The following is a 16,494-nucleotide window of genomic DNA, read 5'->3' as shown; positions in this document are numbered from 1 at the left end:
TTACTCAAGATGGCCATGGCCAGAAATGCTAGTGGCGTGTTTTTTCAAATTGAATTCCCAACAAAATAAAGCATGGAGACATGGATGGATAGGTGAGTTTGCGTTGAATATTTAAATTTGGCTTTTTTGGTTTGTTGTGCTCAGATGCAATGTAGTTCTGCTTTAAAGTTTCATGTATGCAGTATTTGTCTGTTGCAGGCTTTTTTTCTTAAATTTAGGTTCTACCTACCACAATGTTAATGCCAAAAATGACTCCAATAAATACTGCTTTTTAGCTTGGATTTGGGTTTTTCATGCACCAACAGGCATTTTAAAACAAATTACTATTCAATTAGAAAAAGAAAAGTGTATTTTTAATGCCCATAGCAATGTCTCCTTTGTGACTAATCTGTTCTGTCATCCTTCTTGGTTAGTATTGATTTGTCATGCAGTCAGTAAAGCATCAGACTGAGCGAATCATTGTTACCTATGCTTTTAATTTTCACATGTCAGATCTCCAGTGATAAGGTTTCAGGAATGTACAATTTAACACATGCTGTGTTTCCATAACACTTCTAATAAAATGTTAAAGTGGAATGGTGATAAGTGATTACCATACCCAGTAATAATCTCTATGGATTTACACTCCCTTTCCTTTTCATCTTTATCAACCCATGCCAGACCATTTCCTTTTAAGACAATGAAGTGTCTTGTCTGGTTAGTACTACTTATTTCGTTTGTTTATCCATTTGTACTTAAAGGGATAGGCACAATGCATTTTTGGGTGATGCTGTCTGTTTTATCCAGATGCCCTGTCAATCCTGCTCTGTGATGCCTTCTCATGGGACCAGGGGTAGTTGTGTACTTTGGCTCAGGACATTAGACAACCTGGAAGGCTAACCATATACATGTGATGGTTAGAAGATCCAGCTGCCCAAAGATCTATCTTCTCCTAAATATATTTAGGGTATATATATGTTTGTGAAGTTATCAGACAAATGTGAAGCTAACATATCTAGAGGGAAGCAGCAGTACCTTGCAAACTAAAGTTTCCCTTTGGTTGGCCAGGAGTTGCATTTAAAGGTTGAAATGTACTGGCTCTCAGGCCCTCAATTTTGGAAGATATTCTATTAGATGACTCCATGAAAAAATGTTATCTGAATTATATAGAGAGTTTTTCCCTGTCTCGCCTCCTTTGGTGGCCAAATGTAGGGAGCAGTGGGTAGAGGAGGTCCTGGATTTGGGTGGAGAAGAGTGGAACGATATGTGGAGCGGTCCTTTCACTCAGTTTCAGCTAGAGATCGCTTAATCTAATTTAAATTCCTGTGCAGGATATATTAAACTTTGGCTAAGCTAAGATCTACCCAAGTACATCTTCGGACTGTTGGCATTGCTCACATTCTCCAGCCAATTTTAGCCACGTATTTTGGCACTGTCTGGTAGCCAGGGAGTTCTAGTCTGCTGTTGGGCGCTGTATAACTAAGATTACTTCTGTGCCTGTGCCCTTGGCGGTGGCAAGCTGCTTGCTTGGCTTGGTGGGGGACTTAGCAAAGTTTTTGGAAGACTTGGTTAGATAGTGATTTTTCGGCAGCCTAATGACTATGTAGATCAGGGGTCTCCGTACTTTTAAAGCAAAGGGCCAGTTTACGGTCTTTCCGACTTCAGGGGGCCGGATTCTGACCAGTTGGGGGAGGGGCCACGTGTGACGGTCACCCGCGATCGCCAATATGCATAACACATAACCAACCTATTATCAATCAACCTGATAGAAGTACCTTGCCGGGAAGAGTCTCACACAGCCAATTGAGAAACAAATCTCTATTTAATCCTCAAGTAAAGAACAATCACCATATAGAGGTATTTAATAAAATGGTACTTAGAGATTTAGACCAATTGAAAATTAAAAAAATGCCGGATCCCAAAGCCATCCATAAGGGGATTAAAGAGCTTGAGGAAAATAAACAAATTATTATCAGGCCGGCAGATAAGGGGGGGGGCCATTGTAGTATTGTCTAAAGAGTATTATCATGAAGAACTGCAAAATCAGCTTAATGATGTCAATACCTATATTAAGCTCAGGGGAAATCCCACGAGTGAATATAAAGAAGAACTGTCTGAACTAATCTATCGAGGAAGAGAAAGAGGTATTCTCAATAAAAGAGAAGAAAAATACCTGATTCCAGAAGTATGCAGGGTTCCAATCATATACACAATACCCAAAATTCATAAGGATCAAATTAGACCACCTGGGAGACCCATTATAAATGGGATACAATCTATAAACTCCCGTCTGGGAGAATATGTTGATAAGTTTATTCAGCCTTTAGTGCCCCTCACCAAGGCTTATCTGAGAGATACTAAGCATCTTATTCAGATCCTTGACTCATTAGTGATAAATACAAATGAGAAATATTTGTTAGCCACAGCGGATGTGGCATCACTTTATACCATAATTAATCACGAAGAGGCAATTGGGGCAACTAAGTGGGCCCTTAACAAGTATGGTTCTTTAATTTCAAAACCGAAACGGTTTGTCCTGAGGTGCTTGGCCTATGGCCTTCAGCACAATTATTTCTGGTATAGATCCGATTTTTATCGACAATTAAATGGAATAGGGATGGGCGCAAAATACGCGCCAAGTGTCGCAAATGTGTTCATGTCCGAATGGGAGGAAATGGCTGTCTATGAAAATATGCCGCATCACCTAGTTCTGTACAGAAGATACATAGATGATTGCATCATCATCTGGAGTGGTGATGAAGCCTCCCTTATACAATTTTTTGATAATCTAAACCAGAATCAGAAGAACATCAACCTTTCGTACTCAATTAGTGATAAATCTATTCAATTTCTGGATTTGGAAATCACTGTGGAACCCCAAAAAATAACTACAAAAACATATTTCAAACCAGTAGAAAGAAACAGCTATATACCAACAGATAGCTGTCATCATGATCCTTGGTTGATCAATATCCCTAAAGGACAAATGACAAGGATCCGGAGAAATTGTTCAGACCCTAATATCTTCTTAGAACAAGCTAATATGCTGGGGAAGAAGTTTGTGAATAAGGGGTATGATGAAGATTTTATTCAAACACAAATCTCAAAAGTATATGATACCTCTAGAGAATCCCTCATACAGGATAAGATAAAAAATCATGCAGTTGGAATGGAACTACCCATTATCTTTAATTATAGTGTCCAGCATAAACAGTTAGAAAAGATTTTTCGAAAATACTGGCCTATTTTACAAGCTGACAGGCAACTACAAGGTATACTTCCAAGTATTCCAAAGATGATATACAGAAGAGCTCCCACCCTACGGGATTTGGTAGCGAAAAATGTTCCGGACCCCCCTACAAAACATAATCAATTAACCTTCTATCAGGGTAAGGGGTTCTTCCCCTGCAAGCGGTGTTACGCATGCAAAAAAACGAACCTTAATGGACAGAAATGTTCAAAATTTGTGTCCCATGTTACCAAAAAAGAATATGAGATCAAAGATCTTATTACATGTCGAACAGAAGGTGTGGTGTATGCTCTTCAGTGTTCTTGTTCACTCCAATATATAGGTCGCACAAAAAGACCAATGTGGAAACGCATAAGAGAACATGTGCAAAATATTGAAAAGGGGTATCCCGATCACAATGTCTCGCGTCACTTCGCATTGTGTCACAATAAAGACCCTAAACAACTTAAGTTCTGGGCCTTGGAGAAATATACCCCCCATTGGAGAGGTAGTCACAAAATCCGCGAGCTTAGTAAAAGCGAATCCAGATGGATACACGAAATGCGCTCTTTAGTGCCAAATGGGCTCAATGTAGAATTTGATTTGAATTGTTTTATCTCAGATTTTTAGTTTTATTTTTATGTTCCGATTGTGTAGTGATCGGATTGATCCAGGGATAAGAAGATTTTTTTGTAATTATTTTGTGCAAATAATTTGTGCATTTTTTGGTTATCATCTTGCATCTTGAATGGGTGTCTTCCTCCCCTTCATAGAGGCTTATGCTTTATGTTGCTATGGGAGTGTGTTGAATAGACACAGGAATTCACCATTTGCAACTCATTAATTAATTCTTATTATCAATACATTAAATTTTTTTAAACGTATATATTTTTGGATAAAAAACATTTATTAATGCAGCACACTTTTTTATTTCTTTATACCCCCTCAGGATGCATGAATGTATAGAGTATGTATGCACGTCTCTATATTATATCTCTTTCATGTAGTATGTACTAATCATATGAAGGGGGCGATGTGGTTGCTTTTTAAACTTATTAAGAAGGCAGGTCCTCCTTTTTTAATGGTTTTAGATAATTTTTATTATTTTAAATATTCTGTTTATATCAACAAGATAGTTTTAATTCAATCTGTGTTGATAGATTATATATATTTTTCCCTGTATTAAACACACTATTGTATTGCACAATGTTGCTAAATGTAGCGAGTGCTATAATCTGCTTTTTTGCACAGTGCTCGAGGTTGTTGCCTGCAATGATGTAGATGTCAACCCCCTCTTCCTTTTCTGTGGTTTCACTTCCTGTTTGAATGACACGCAACGGCTCTGTTATAAGCTCAGCCGTCTCCCATAGTCATTCAGAGACCCATGACTAAGTCACGTGCCTAGTGACGGAACGCGTGGGGGAGGAGCCTATGTTGACGGGACTACGATCCGATGTGAGGAGACCATCACACTGAGCGGCAATCTATCTCAGAGCCTGTGTCAATCGGCGGTTTTGTGAGTTCATTACCGTCGGTGTAGTCTCTTGTCCATTGTCCCTTACTATACAGTATTGTACTAGGAGGCTTGTCCTCTTTCTTTTTTCTTTTTTCCTTTATATTGGAGTTTTTCTGCTTGGATCTTTTAATGGGAAATGTCGGTGTCTGTCTAATGAGAAGCATTGAGGAGGAAACGCCAGCTGATTACCATAGGGCTGCATATGGGTTTTAACCCATAAGGAACTTATCTCAACATCTCATTGGACTTAGTAGTAATTTTCATAAGTGTTGCTATTTATACTCACTGTGTATGATTTATATTACTAACATTTACACTGTATTCACTCAGCACTAGTTAATACTAGCGCTATCACTTACTCATTTCAATATGCATAACACAGATCGCCAATATGCATAACACAGATCAAAGCATGGAACAGCCTGGATCTCGCATGAGTTGGCGATCGCGGGTGACGTCACACGTGGCCCCTCCCCCTCGTGACGTCACCCGCGATCGCCAACCCATGTGAGATCCAGGCTGTTCCATGCTTTGATCTGTGTTATGCATATTCGTTGCACTCACTGAAGAGTGCTTTTTTTTTTAAATTATTTTTTTAAGTGTATTTTGTGTGTGTACTCGAGAGAGGAGCCGGACTGCAGGAGTTGGGAGTAGGCAGGCCTCCCCCAGAGGCAATCTGCCACCTTTCTCCATGCCCCGGGTGGCAATGGCGGGTGTGTGAGGGGGTCCTCCCACATAGCCCGCCCTACCTGCTCCGCTTTGAAGCCCAACGGGGCAAAGGGACTCCCTTTAAGGGAGTAAGAGGATCTAGCCCGCTCAACCAGCCCCGTTAGTCCTTCGCCTCTCTTTTTAGAGACCGCGTGGTCAAAGTGCGTGCATGTTAACCCAATTTCGAGTGCGTGTAAGTGTGGTGGTTTTTACATGCGAGTGTATCTCTTAATCGTTTTAATAAATGTATTGGTTTGGCTTCAGAGAGCACTAGATCTCCCTTCTTTCTGTTTCATATGCCCTGATTGCCTTACCTTTTTCCTGAGTGAGTCTGCCATAGTGATGTTGAGCTGCTGCAACTGGTTGCTGTCTCTGTGAGAACAGGAGGTTCTCTGTATATCCCATGCTTTGTGACCTATTGCAGGTCGAAGTATTAAGGTGAGAGGCCATTCCTGCTATTCGGTGGAGGTTCTCTGGACATTACACTTTGGATTTTTTGCACTTTATTTTCCGTTTTGGATCATATCTGCATCTGAGCACTTTATGGACTATATCTATTTACTTTTTTACGCTGTTATATTTGAGTGTTGTATGACTTCACTTTATTTAATGTGGTTTATTAGTTTATATTCACTGTTTGCGCTGCACTATTATCTTTATATGCTCTGTTGAGGTGTTTTATTTGAATTTACCTTAAGTGCTGGCCTGCATAATTTAGTTTTTTTAGTTATTTTTCCAGCGCTGAATCATTTTTTCTATTTGAGAGCGTAACCTCACCTCTCCGCCTCACTTAATCAGAGAGCGCTTTGAATTTATTCAAAAAAAGTAAAACTTTCTCGGAGTGGTGCTAGTGTTGAGCAGCCAACCCCCTGTCCTGTGTTCAGTAAGCAGAAATGCTGCTGTTTGGCGTGGTGATCGCCGAAGTAGCAGTGTTTACTTCAATGTTTTCCATATTCCACAGGGAACAGCTAGGTATGGTATATAGTAGCGGGTCTGAGTTGGTGTATAATATGAATGTTTAATGAAGGCATGCCTGGAATTCTTTAAAATAGTGCAACCATCACTCGGTGGTGACAGTGACACACATGTGGCACTTTGCTACGTTACTCTTCTATATAGAAAAGTGAGGGATTGGAATTGTTCACAGGGAGATTTTCCAAAATGACGACCTTTGGTTTAGACACCCTTGGTTCTGACTTCTCTCTGGAAGGTACAGAACAGTTGGCTGAGTAATATTTAAATACATTAAATAGTTCATACATAAAATTGATTATTCCCAGATTTGACCATAACCAGTCAGACTGGGTAATAGTCCGCTCAAATCTTCCATCCTAAAGGAGTTCCAGAGTTGCCTACAGTCTTTCAGTGGAGTTACAACCCCAATTCCATAATGATTGAAATGCTGTGTAAAATGTACATAAAAGCCAAATGCAATGATTTGCATATCTCATAAACTCCTGATTTTATTTACCCCTTTCCCCCCCCCCCCCTTTTTATGATAAATGTATTAAATACATAAATAAAAGCCGACCATTGTACACACCCCTGTCAGTGTTCAGTGGTTTGTCTCATCCCTGTAACTGGTACTAAATGAGCTTGCTCTTTTGAAAAACTGACCTACTAACTGGATCACCAGATGAAAATAGATGAAAGAGCCTTAAAAAAAAAAAAAAAAAAATGTAGCCATCACCTCGAAGAATTGGTAAGCTGCAATATAATAGATGTTTTCTTTTGGCTTTAATACTGCTTTAGATCTTTGCCCAGCAGTGACCTTAAATGAGGTTGTTTAATAGTAAATAAGCTCATAGGTATCTTTAATTTCTAAGTGCGTGCATAGCAATACTTTATACAAAGGTATTTTCTTTTACAACAGAGGAGCCTGAGGATTTGGAGGCTGAAATGCTGGAAGATACCAAAGGAAATGCAAGTGATGAGCGTCCTGTCAAGGCTGTGAGTGTTTGGAATGAAGAAGCCAAAGAAGAAAGGTATAGTAATTGCACAGCCCCATCAATCAGCTCTGCAGATTATCGCATAGTCCATTTACAGCTTAATCCATGACAGTTACGTAGCTTTCTTATATGAATGGCAATTATGTGATACTGAAAAATCTGTAAAGCATGCTGAGTTGTGCAACATACCTGGCAGACGGCTGCGAGTGGAATGAGCCTAGATCAGATTTCCACTTAACCCCTTAATGATCCCCTGCTGAAAAACTATAGTTCTTTGAGAATTTGTACACATGGGTGCCAGATCTCGGCGTATAGTGCTTTTCACTGTGGCCACCTCTATCACTTGTCAGCCTTGGTTGCTATAAAGTTTTATCAGCTGTATAAAAAAAATCTCCCTCTTTTATCTCCATAATAAGAAAATAAATGAAAAGTGCAGTATTCCCAGATGTTAATGATGTTGCTCCCTTCCATATATCATTTCCTGCTGGTTAAACCTAACTTTTAAAGTATACCACTTATTATGAAAAATGTGAAGGCTACAATTGTTGACCTCATTCTGACAGTGCAAGATGCCTGGCTGTGTCTGATTTTTGTACTTCTGAGTGAGTGAATCATAAAAAGAATGAAGCAAGCAAAACTATTACTCAAACAGTTGAAGCCGTTTGTTCATCATAACAGCCAGGCAACTGTCGTTTTTTGCCATGGCAAGTGTCCTTGAATCATGTCCTATCTCCTAAAACTCCAGCTCAGCCATTAAACAAGCACTGGTATTTCAAATACTATGCAAAATTATTTGACGTGTTTGTAAAAGCAATTCAAATATATATAGACAGTGCACCTTTTCAACCTAGGAAAAAGTGGTTTTAAGATGTACATATGTCCAGGGCCGCTGATAAGGGGGTACCACCGGTCATACTGTACCAGGCCCGGGCAACTGGGACCCCAACAGCTTTATGTTGCATTGTAGAGTGCAGGCACTTTTCAAAGCTTGCAAGCAGCTCCTGGATTAACTGACAGCATCTCTCTGGGCCCCATCCTTCCATGAGTGGTGCCCAAGAGGCAGTAGCAGAGTAGGAACTCTCTTATACCTGGCGGAGTGATATGGATTGGATGCCTGTCTGCCTCGCTCCCTTAGTAAGTGTTGAGTGCAGAGGGAGGGGCTGTAGCTGCCAGTGACTCTGAGGGACCAAAGCCATCCATCAGCAAGGTACATGGAACGGTTATAGTCTGTGCAGGGATCATCCAGGCAGTAGGGTCAGGGGCACAAAGCAGGGCGGGAGCCGGGAGGCACGTTTTTTCCCCTACAAAGCTGCCAGGTGTAGTGACAGCGGCTTCACTACTCCTGTCAGCTTAGCACTGGTTGAGAGAAGGCAAATCAGGAGAGACCTGGGAGGAGGTGCGGGAGGTGATCTCTCTCTTCCCCAGCTTCACGCTGTCACTGTAGTGCTCCTGCATCGCCACCGTTGCATCGAAGGGTATGTTGATGGGATAGCGTGCACCAAAGCATCCTAAGGTGGGAAATTGTCCTCAATAGTCGACTAGAGGCTACCTCTGCATTCTACTTCCAAAGTAAACTATTAGGATGTATTGGGGCTAGCCACAACTTCTTGATTTCCTTCCATTTATTAAAAGAATGGTGGGTAAACCAAAAAGCAATTGCTTGAAGTTGGATCACTTGATAGTATTTTATAAAATAGGGGAATGCCAAGCCACCATCAGAGTGTGACGCCATGAGCACCAAACAAGGGATCATATGACGCTTATAGCTCCATATATATTGTAACGAATACGCCTGCAATTTTTTCAGGTGTGCATAGGGAATTGGTATGGACAACGTTTGCAGGAGATATAAAAGCTTGCAGGGTATCAACATCTTTTTAATGGCAGCCAGACGTCCCAGGAAGGAAATTAATCTACTTGCATTTGCAGCACGCATGTAGGACACCCAACATTAGAGGTGAAATATGCTTACGAAGCAAATACACCTTTGCACGCTGGTACTGACTAGTATTTAGTGTTTCTCTTCTCATCTCTCTCACTTGGCTAACTTGACCCCAGTGCTGAAAGAGAGGAGCAAGGGAGGGGCAAACTAGGGTGTCCTAAGGCACCTGCCGTCCACCTTATCAATCTATGATGTCATTGGTTCTTAGACGTGGCATCTGGCCCAAGTTTCTAGTGCTGCACAATTAAAAACTTGTGGCTTTGTTTAACAAAAAGGCAGACCTGATCCACCCACTTGTTGACAGTTTTTGGACAATTTTTAGGCACCCTGTTTGAAAATGTCTGCTCTAATCCCCTTGCACTTTTAGGTATGTCCACTGAAAGATTGTTTGGTAGCTGGATTTTGCCAGCACAGCCACTACCATCTAATGTATTTGGCCAACCTATTACATATGCACTGGTCTGTGTATGTCTCACACTTTCATACAGTTTATATTCTTATGCCACGTACACACAACCGTTTTTCATGATGAGAAAAATGCAATTTTTTTAATTGGTCATTAAAAACGACCATGTGTAGGCTCCAGAGCATTTTTCTCGACGTGAAAAATGGCCATTAGAAATTTAGAACATGCTCTATTCTTTCTCGTCATTTCTCACGTCGTAAAAAACGGTCGTGTGTAGGCTTTAACGATGGGGAAAAAAACATGCATGCTCAGAAGCAGGTTATGAGAAGGGAAATTTGCATAATCGGCCCAAAGGGTGTTGCCAATCGAATGGAACTTCCCCTTTATAGTGCCGTTGTATGTCACCGCGCTTTGCTCGAGCATTTTTCTTTACACGATCGTGTGTATGCAAGGCAGGCTTGACAAGAATCACGTCGAGAAAAACGTTGTTTTTTTCCATGACATGAAAAATGGTCGTGTGTACGCGGCTTAAGACTAGCACCTGGGGGCGTGGCCGGCATGGCGGCTGAATAGACGTGTTAGCTGAGCTCTGCTGAAGAGGGATCCAAATATTCATCCGTATCTGGGTGTAAACGACACTATTTTCAACCTACAGCCCCCGTATGCCTTCCAGAGCCTCTAGGGGCCCGAGACGGGGGAAGAAATTGAAGTTTCCGGCGGGTATAGAAGCTGTGGTGAGCCCGCTCTCAGATCTCTGGGACACGCCAGCGCGCCTTTACAATATGGCGTCGCAGACGGACCAAGCCCAGTGTGAGGCGGCCTCCCCGCCCTGTATTCCTGAGGTGATGGTGGCTATTTCGTCCTGCCAGGCAGCCGTTGCGACCTGCCAAACAACGCTTACCTCTAAGATAGAAGTGGTTCAGCTGGACGTGGGGTTGCTGCGACAAGATCTGGACAAGATCCGCTCCAGGGTCTCCGCGGCTGAGCAGCATGTCAGTTAGGTGGAGGACACGGTCACCAGCCATTAGGGCCTCGATCCGGACCCTCGTTACCAAGGTGAGGGCACTGGAGTACCGTGCGGAAGATGCCGAGAACCGGAGCAGGCGCAACAATACCCGGATTGTCGGTCTTCCGGAGGGGGTGGATGGTCGCAACCCTACAACCTTTACCGAGGATATGCTCAGATCCCTGCTTCCTGCGGCCCACCTCTCCCCCTATTTTACTGTGGAGAGAGCCCATCGAGTGCCGCCAAGACCTGGACCAGAGGGTGCCCCCCCGCGCACATTTATACTTCGCCTGATGAACTACAGGGACCGAGATGAGCTTCTCCGTGCAGCGCGACAGGCTCCCTTACCGCCATACCAACCTGATGATGTTCCCGGACTACACTGTTGAGACACAGCGACAGCGGCGCTCCTTTTGATGGTGTAAAAGCGGCGCTACGAGCAAAAGGCATTGCTTACAGTATCCTGTTCCCGGCCAAGCTGCGGGTGGTTGACGGAGAGTCGGTGCGGATCTTCACTAGCCCCAAGAATGCCAACGCGTGGATGGAAACTCTGCCTCCGTAGGATCCGCCGGTTGGTGCTCAGCTACATGGACCCGGCCTAGGGTGGTGAGTGTCTGCTACCTATGTTCTGTTGGCCTGGGTTTGATGATCGTTCTGGTGACACCGTAGTGCTTGGTCCTCCTGTTCCCCAGGATTGGTTATAATGACTACATACATACATACAAAGAATAGGTGCGCAATTCCCAAGCAATTACAAGTACAAGTGATGAGTGCTAATTGAAATAATGTGAGCATGTGATATACACATAAAAAGTTGGTAAACCAAAGGAAGTCCCAAAAAAAAAACTATGTGTGTACGCTCTCATAAATGAATATATAATATATATTGATCAAGTGAAAAAAGTCCCATAACATATATCCGTGTCAGATAAGATAAGTGGGTTCTGATGACAGAATAATATCCAGAAATCAGTTCAATGATCACTGCACATTTCAGCACGGTATCTGGAAGCAGTTTGATTCTTATTTCTCAGCCCAAAGGGAATGTAAATACTGACTCTTACCGCAAAAGTTGGACCCCGGTTTTAAGGAGGTCAAAACAGCATGTGCATCACAGCCTGCCGGCTCTGGTAGGAATTCACTCAACTCAGGGAGGGGTGCTTCAATCTTGCAAAGGAAGAGGAGGCCTTCAGCTATCTCTTGAGGCTGGATCATGCAGACAAACGGTAATCAAATTCACTTGGGATCATACCAGATACTGGATACTGATTCAGTTCACTCAATGGAAAGAAAAAAGGGGACAAATCCTCATCGTGCAGTATGTCCAAAGAAAGTCACTTATTAAAAAATCATAAAAAAGGCACAGCAGATAAAAAATCAAGAAAATATTTCGCATCAGGTCAAACAATCCACAGCAACAATATTTCTGAAGAGGATAAAAAGACCAAAAAAAAACGCAAAAAAAAAAAAAAAAATATATATATATATATATATATATATATATATATATATATATATATATATATATATATATATATATATATATATATATATTCATATATATAAAAAACAGCCAAGGATCAAACCATATGGGCTGTATGTATGAGTGTGATAGCGTTAGAATTGCTCCACCCGACTAGTTTCCCCAAAACTTGCTTCAACTGGGAATGGTGGCGCAATTCTAACGCCATCACACTCATACATACAGCCCATATGGTTTGATCCTTGGCTGTTTTTATATATATATATATATATATATATATATATATATATATATATATATATATATATATATATATATATATATATATATATATTTTTTGGTCTTTTTATCCAGAAATATTGTTGCTGTGGATTGTTTGACCTGCTGTGAGATATTTTCTTGATTTTTTTATCTGCTGTGCCTTTTTTATGATTTTTAATAAATGACTTTTTTTGGACATACTGCACGATGAGGATTTGTCCCCTTTTTTCTTTCCATTGAGTGAACTGAATCAGTATCCAGTATGTGGTATGATCCCAAGTGAATTTGATTACCGTTTGTCTGCATGATCCAGCCTGAAGAGATAGCTGAAGGCCTCCTCTTCCTTTGCAAGATTGAAGCACCCCTCCCTGAGTTGAGTGAATTCCTACCAGAGCCGGCAGGCTGTGATGCACATGCTGTTTTGACCTCCTTAAAACTGGGGTCCAACTTTTGCGGTAAGAGTCAGTATTTACATTCCCTTTGGGCTGAGAAATAAGAATCAAACTGCTTCCAGATACCGTGCTGAAATGTGCAGTGATCATTGAACTGATTTCTGGATATTATTCTGTCATCAGAACCCACTTATCTTATCTCACACGGATATATGTTATGGGACTTTTTTCACTTGATCAATATATATTCATATTATATATTCATTTATGTACACACATTGTTTTTTTTGGGGCTTCCTTTGGTTTACCAACTTTTTATGTGTATATCACATGCTCACATTATTTCAATTAGCACTCATCACTTGTACTTGTAATTGCTTGGGAATTGCGCACCTATTCTTTGTATGTATGTGTTTTTGAGTTTTAGGTATTTAAACTTATATAGGCTGCAGCATTCCCTTTCTCTTATAACATAATTTTTCACATTTTATACTTTGTTATTAAGCAATTTTTCTTTTTATATGGTGGGTTTAGCGCAGAGTTTTTTCTTCTTCTTTTTTTTGGGTTATAATGCCTGTTGACTTTACTACCTGCTACCACTATTTTTGGCTGAGGCACCAGAAGTCCTGAATGACTTCCCAGTTTTCTTTTTTACCCTTATCACTTTTATTTTACCCCGAAGATGATTTTGGATATGTTAAGACGATTGACTTTACTCTTCAGCATCTCAAACAGATGGACCTCTGTTGGAGCGGTTGGCCTCATTACTGCCCACATTTTGGCACGGTTTGAGGATCTGCACTGTGGGGTTCCACGCCTCCATTGACGAGTGACTTGTCATTTTTGTTCTTGTTAGGGGGTAATGTGCTCTTCTCAGTTGGGAGGGCTTGGTGAATGGGGGTGGGGGGGCTGTTGCCTTTCAGTACCAGGGTGTTTTTTTTGGGGGGATCTGTTCAGTTTTATAGGATTGGTCTTTGTTTATTCAGGTTTCTCGGCAGCGCATGGAAGCACCTTATATGTTTCTCTGGGGGTGTGTTGTGCCTCGTACCTACCTGTTTGGGACTGAAGCCACGTGACGTGGCGTAACATGTAAGGAGCGGAAATACTAGGAAACAACACCAGGGAGTACTGTGTGGACTGTTCATTTTCAACTTACTTTTGTAAGCAGCGATTTATCTGCTTTATTAAACCGTACATTACGTACTTCACTATGGGATGTCTACTTCATTTTATTTATCCTGAGCACCATTGATGAATATTCTGAGGACTGAGTCTACATCACAGGACGCCAGGAGGAACCGGATCTGTGGGAGCCGCAAACATCCACCACCACTATAAGCAGAGACCTATACATCTAAGGAGCTACTATCACTGTAGGAAGGTAAGCGCTCTGTGAGCCCACTGCTTTGAAGATTCACTTAGAAGATCACAGGAAGAACAACATCACCATCATGATTGTCTTATTTATTAACGAAGTTGTTTCACCGTTGGGACTTTTGCGATATGTTTATATTACCCGTTTAATTTTGCCAGCCTTAATTAGCTATTCACATAGAACTTAGCTGTGCTCATTTTCACATTTATTGCGCTTATCACCCACAATCACCATGTGATGATACATGCTCTGATAGCTGGTATTCAGTATGTTATAATTTGGCTCTATCTGCCTCCCCCTGCAGATCTTGATGCAGATTGCTACTCAATATGGGGCGGAAAAGGGTGCTCCTAGTGGGGGATTTTAATTTGGTCATGCTCGACACGCAAGATAGACTCCACCCTTCCCAATCCCCTACCCCTGGCATGGCTGTCTGGGCGTCTTCTTTTGGCATGACGGATCTCTGGCGTCATGTCCACCCATCTGATGCGCAGTTCACTTGTTTGTCCACTACCTTCAGAACGTTGTCTAGTATTGACATGGCATTTGCCACCTCTGGTCTCTTGGGAGAGGGTGGTATCCACCAAGATTCTATCCTGGGGCATATCTGATCATGCCCCTCTGCTGGTCTTGGTCGGGGTGGTTTCTCCTGGGGGTCAGAGGGTCTGGCGACTTTCTAGGTATTGGATAATGGACACGGAGATCCAGGAGAGGAGTGGAGGAGTGCAATTTCTGGTTGTCAAATGAGGGGCCCTCCGGTCCCTTGTTAGTGTGGGATGCATTCAAGGCCTGGCTCAGAGGGGAGTACATCAAACGTATTGCGGCTAGGAAAAGGGAGTCTATGCAGTCTCTCGGGCAGCTGGAAGATCAGGCCCTGACACGAGAGAGGGTATACACCCAGTCGCCTGGTGCGGACAATTTTTATGCCCGACAACACACCCTCAGTGAGCTCTCCCTACTAAGAATTGACCTCACTAAGAAGTCCATGCTTGACAGTGCCCAGCAAATGTGTTTGAGTTTGGTGATAAGAATGGTAGGCTTTTGGCCATTCCGGAGGACATTAATTCTAGGTTTCTTCCCTTTTTTATCAAGACCTTTACTCCACAAGGATGTCATATGCCCCGGGTGACCTCGCTGACTATCTAGATAGAATACCACTGGACTCAGTTAAGAGTAGGGACCTAGATAAGGACATCACTTTAGAGGAGGTACAGACGGCCATGAGTTGCATGCAATCAGGTAAAGCCCCTGGGCTGGACGGATTGCCCACTGAGTTTTACTCTGAATACCAGGAACTACTAGCTCCTAGATCGACTTCCTGTTTTCGCAGTTCTCCACTCTTGGGGCCTTTCCGGGCTCCATGTCTGAGGCGGTTGTTGTGTTGGTGCCCAAACCTGGTAAGGACCCTGAGGAATTTGGGTCATACAGACCCATCTTACTGATTAATGCTGATGCTAAGCTCTTGGCAAAGATGTTGGCCTTGAGGTTGGTCATGGTGTTGGAGGATTTGATACACCAGGACCAGACGTGGTTCATACCGGGGAAGGGCACCGACATAAACATCCGGAGAATGTTCCTTGGACTTGGATGCTTCCCATGACAATGGTGGTACCCGGGTCATAGCCTCACTCGATGCAGAGAAGACTTTTGACCCGGTAGAGTGGGGCTATCTTTGGGAGGTCCTAAGACGATTTGGTTTTGGTCCTCAATTTCTTAAATAGTTGAATATGTTGTATGCGTCCCCTAGGGCTAGAATTCGCACAAATGGCACCTTGTCTGGGTTCTTTTCCCTCCAGAGGGGCACCAGGCAGGTCTGTCCTTTGTCTCCAAGCCTGTTTGCTCTGGCCCTGGAGCCGCTGGCGATCCTGATTAGAGAGTCGGGCGAAGTCCGGGGGCTCAGGGTAGGCCCCATGGAGGAGAAGATTTCCCTCTATGCAGACGATGCTCTGCTCTACTTGATGCGGACACCTCGCTGCAGGTGGCCTTGCAGATTTTTGAGCGCTTTGGGCACTTCCCTGGGGTAAGGATCAATTGGTCCAAGTCTATCCTGTTTCTGTTGGACTCTGGGGCCCAGGTGGGGGGGGACTCCGTCCCCGCTGCTCTGGGTTGAGGAGTTTAAGTATCTCTGGATTGTGGTGTGGCGAGACCTTTGGGACTTTCGTTGCCTCAACCTGCTACCTGTTGTCAGACGACTTGGGGAACACTGCACCAGATGGAGAGAACTGCCCCTTAATCTACTGGGATGCAT

The 16,494-nt window shown here is 42.6% G+C and overlaps 1 protein-coding gene across 8 annotated transcripts in view; it reads left to right on the top strand.

Moving 5' to 3' along the window:
- Positions 1 to 16,494, top strand: part of NEK1 (NIMA related kinase 1) — a 177,095-nt gene that overhangs the window by 132,894 nt on the left and 27,707 nt on the right. For all 8 annotated transcript variants that reach the window (XM_040333138.1, XM_040333114.1, XM_040333146.1 and 5 more), the window contains one exon: positions 7,306 to 7,417. In XM_040333138.1, coding sequence (XP_040189072.1) covers positions 7,306 to 7,417 — 112 coding nt within the window. The remainder of the gene's footprint in view (positions 1 to 7,305; positions 7,418 to 16,494) is intronic.

The sequence above is a fragment of the Rana temporaria genome, chromosome 1, assembly GCF_905171775.1.
Source record: "Rana temporaria chromosome 1, aRanTem1.1, whole genome shotgun sequence".
Lineage (NCBI taxonomy): Eukaryota > Metazoa > Chordata > Amphibia > Anura > Ranidae > Rana > Rana temporaria.
Note: the sequence above shows the minus strand (reverse complement) of the source record. Positions and strands in the feature narration are given on the sequence as shown.